Source organism: Gossypium arboreum, chromosome 9 (genome assembly GCF_025698485.1).
Source record: "Gossypium arboreum isolate Shixiya-1 chromosome 9, ASM2569848v2, whole genome shotgun sequence".
Taxonomy (NCBI): Eukaryota; Viridiplantae; Streptophyta; class Magnoliopsida; order Malvales; family Malvaceae; genus Gossypium; species Gossypium arboreum.
This window is the reverse complement of record NC_069078.1, coordinates 60,608,572-60,612,094: the sequence shown is the minus strand read 5'-3', so window position 1 is coordinate 60,612,094 and position 3,523 is coordinate 60,608,572. Positions and strand designations below refer to the sequence as shown.

The following is a 3,523-nucleotide window of genomic DNA, read 5'->3' as shown; positions in this document are numbered from 1 at the left end:
CTTTTAAATTATTTTCTTTAATACCTATTTTTTAACCATAATTATTATATTTTTTTATTTTATAAAATATTCGCGATAGGAAATTTATGGTAAATAGAATTGACTGTATTGGAAATTTAAATACTAATTCAAGCCCATCTCGGATTGGGTAGCCCACCCGGTCCAATTCTTTAACCACCCCTGTTTTATTGTGTATTACCAAAACGGGTTCGTTTGGTAAACCTTTTTCCTTCCGTAATAAAAACCAAAAACCTGGGCTTCATTTGGTCGCTAGCCAGTTTATTGCAGAGGGGACACATGACAAGGCTTTCCTCTTTAGCTTCGAGGTCAAAACCTTCACTCCAAAACCTCACAAAACCCCCCCAAAACACTCCAATTTCGCCTCAAATCCCACTCAAATTTACCAATCCTGCTTCTCCCTCACCTTCAAAAGGTAACTCTCCGATTAATTATCATTGCATTTCCCACTTTCTTTCTAGAAACGATTGGTTTTTGTTGCTTAACCACGAGTTAAAAGCCAAGAGACTCATTTTGAATCCTCAGTTCGTGATCAGTTTTTTTCAAAATCAAGAAAACCCATTGTTCCCTTTGAGATTTTATATCTGGGTTTCCAATATCGACCCTCTATTTGCAAAGAATCCATCGGTTAAGACTGCTTTAGCTAATGCCCTTTATCAAAAAGGTCCGGTTTTGTTATCTGTTGAACTGGTTAATCATATTAGGAATTCAGGCCTTAGTTTCACTGAAGATTTGATTTGTGTTTTGATTGGTAGTTGGGGAAGATTAGGATTAGCTAAGTATTGTGCTGAGATATTTGGGCAGATTTCATTTTTGGGTGTTAATCCTAGCACTAGATTGTATAATGCCGTGATTGATGCGTTAATAAAATCCAATTCACTTGATTTAGCTTATTTGAAGTTCCAACAAATGTCAGCTGATAACTGTAAACCAGATAGGTTTACATACAATATTCTCATTCATGGTGTTTGTAAAGCCGGTGTCATCGATGAGGCAGTTCGGTTAGTTAAGCAGATGGAAGGTTTCGGATACTCACCGAATGTGTATACTTATACCATCTTAATTGATGGGTACTGTAATGCAAGGAAGGTCAATGATGCGTTTAGACTCATTGAGACGATGAAGAAAAGGAATGTGTTTCCTAATGAAGCCACCGTGAGATCGTTGATTCATGGGGTTTTCCGTTGTGTGGCTCCACAAAAGGCATTCGAGTTGTTGATAATGTTCTTGGAGAAGGAGCCTATGATGCAGAGATTGGCTTGTGATACTCTACTGTTTTGTCTTTCGAATCACCATATGGCTACGGAAGCAGCATTGTTTATGAATAAACTTTCTGGGAGAGGCTACATGCCTGATAATTCAACATTTAACCTTACAATGACATGTTTGATAAAGGGATTCAATCTCAATGAAACATGTCAAATTTTGGATAGCTATATAGAGCGAGGTTTGAAACCAGGGTTTAATACATATCTTGCACTTATGCAAGCCTTGTATAGTGTAGGGAAATGTGTTGAGGGTGATCGATATTTTGACCAGATGACTAAGGGTGGGTCGTTATCCACTGTTATTTCGTATAACATGGTGATCGATTGCTTTTGCAAAGCTAGTATGATGGACAAGGCAAGGGAGACTTTTAACGAGATGTGCTTTCGAGGTATAGCTCCGACTCTTGTTACTTTCAATACCCTTATTGGTGGGCATTGTAAGATTGGACAAGTACATGATGCTAGGAAATTTCTGGTATTGCTTCTAGAATTTGGTTTTGATCCTGATATTTTCACATTTAGTTCACTAATTGATGGACTTTGTCGAGCACAAATGATTGATGATGCTTTTGACTGTTTTACGGAAATGTATCGGTGGAATGTCACCCCTAACGATGTTACATACAATATATTGATTCGTTCTTTATGCGTAATCGGGGATGTTGCTAGAGCAATGAAACTTGTAAGAAAAATGCAGGCAGCTGGAATAAGTGCTGATGTTTTCTCTTTCAATGCTCTCATTCAAAGTTTTTGTAGAATGAAGAAGATCGAGAAAGCAAAAAAGCTTTTAGTCACCATGTTGACGTTGGGGTTGGATCCCGACAAATATACCTATGGCACTTTTATTAAGGCGTTTTGTGAATCTGAAAGATTTGATGAAGCCATTGGGATGTTTCACTTGATGGAAGCTAAAGGTTGTTTCCCCGATCCCTACACATGCAATTTAGTTTTGGAGTCTTTAGTCTGGAAGGGTCGCTTGGAAGATGCTCGGAATATTGTAAAACGATGCAACCAAAGGGGTACTAAGTTAAACTTGATTCCCGGGCTTTAGGATTTGGTTATTTAAATGAAATCGTTGGGGTTTAGGCTGAGAAGTGCAGACAGATTAACCTGTGGTTCTCAAGCTACCTCAATACGGTTGTCGAGATTTTTAACTTTGCAATGCAACGGAACATCAGGTGGTCTACCTGTTCATTTATGCCATACTATCTGCTCAAGATGTTGTACTTATTATCTGGCTGGATGCGCGAGTTCAGTTGCTAGAAAAATCAAGCAATGAACTTCACTTGGCACCCTCTGCTCCCAGATTATTTTCAAAGATTGAAATTTTGCCACATATTAGCTGAAATTCCGGACCAGAATAAGGGGGGCTTTGGGGTTGAAGGTAGTTGCATGCAGCAGCTGTAATCTTCCCCTGAGAATTTACATGGTTTATGCTTTTACAAGTGCTAACAGAAATGAATTGTTCTGCATTTTAAGCTTTCTTATAATTAAAGCCTATTATTGTACTACGAGTAGTGTAATAAAAGGTCATCTCAAGAAGCTATTCAAAAGAAATATGATTTATTTGAAGAGAAGGATTCACTGTGTTTATCAAGTTTGTTAATAATAAAATTCAGATTGACTATCGGTCGTTGGGGGGATTAAATTTCAGAAATTGCCTGTTGGTGATGTGTATCAAAAGTTGAATTCTATAATTTCCTTCACAAATGTGGATTTTATTGACAATTTTCATGGTATTACTAATTTAGTCAGTTTCAGTGGTGCATGAGCAACGATTATTTCTCTTTTTCCTCCTCCTATAAATTTATTTTAATCCTCTCTTCCTTCTAACCAGGAACGTTGTGCACCAATAATATTAAAAAATAGATGAAATTATTGTTTTTATCTACTTTAAATTTTTATTAACCAATTTTAAAAGGAAAAACTTTAAATTAATAAATAATTTATATAACAAACAAATTAAAGAAAAATAAAACACAATTTCTAAAAGCTTCACCAACACAACTTTTTCATTTTATATATTAGTACGGGATGATTTTATTATAGATTTTTAAAATAATTTTGTGGTTTAATGTGTTGGATTTTTTTCTTGTTTATTTTAAATTTTGTTAAATGATAAAATTTTATTCATGAAGTTTCTTGATGACTATTTTATATAATCAATTAATATTTTTATATTTAAAATTATTTAATCTAATTCATTTAATATATTAAATATATTCAAAAACATTGGT

At 35.1% G+C, this 3,523-nt stretch overlaps 1 protein-coding gene across 1 annotated transcript; it reads left to right on the top strand.

The window, feature by feature from the left end:
• The first annotated feature begins 260 nt into the window (after positions 1–260).
• LOC108454862 (putative pentatricopeptide repeat-containing protein At3g16890, mitochondrial) lies at positions 261–2,934 on the top strand. Its single transcript, XM_017753464.2, has one exon. The coding sequence runs from the start codon at positions 298–300 to the stop codon at positions 2,335–2,337; it is 2,040 nt and encodes a 679-aa protein (XP_017608953.1). The 5' UTR covers positions 261–297; the 3' UTR covers positions 2,338–2,934.
• Positions 2,935–3,523: the final 589 nt, after the last annotated feature.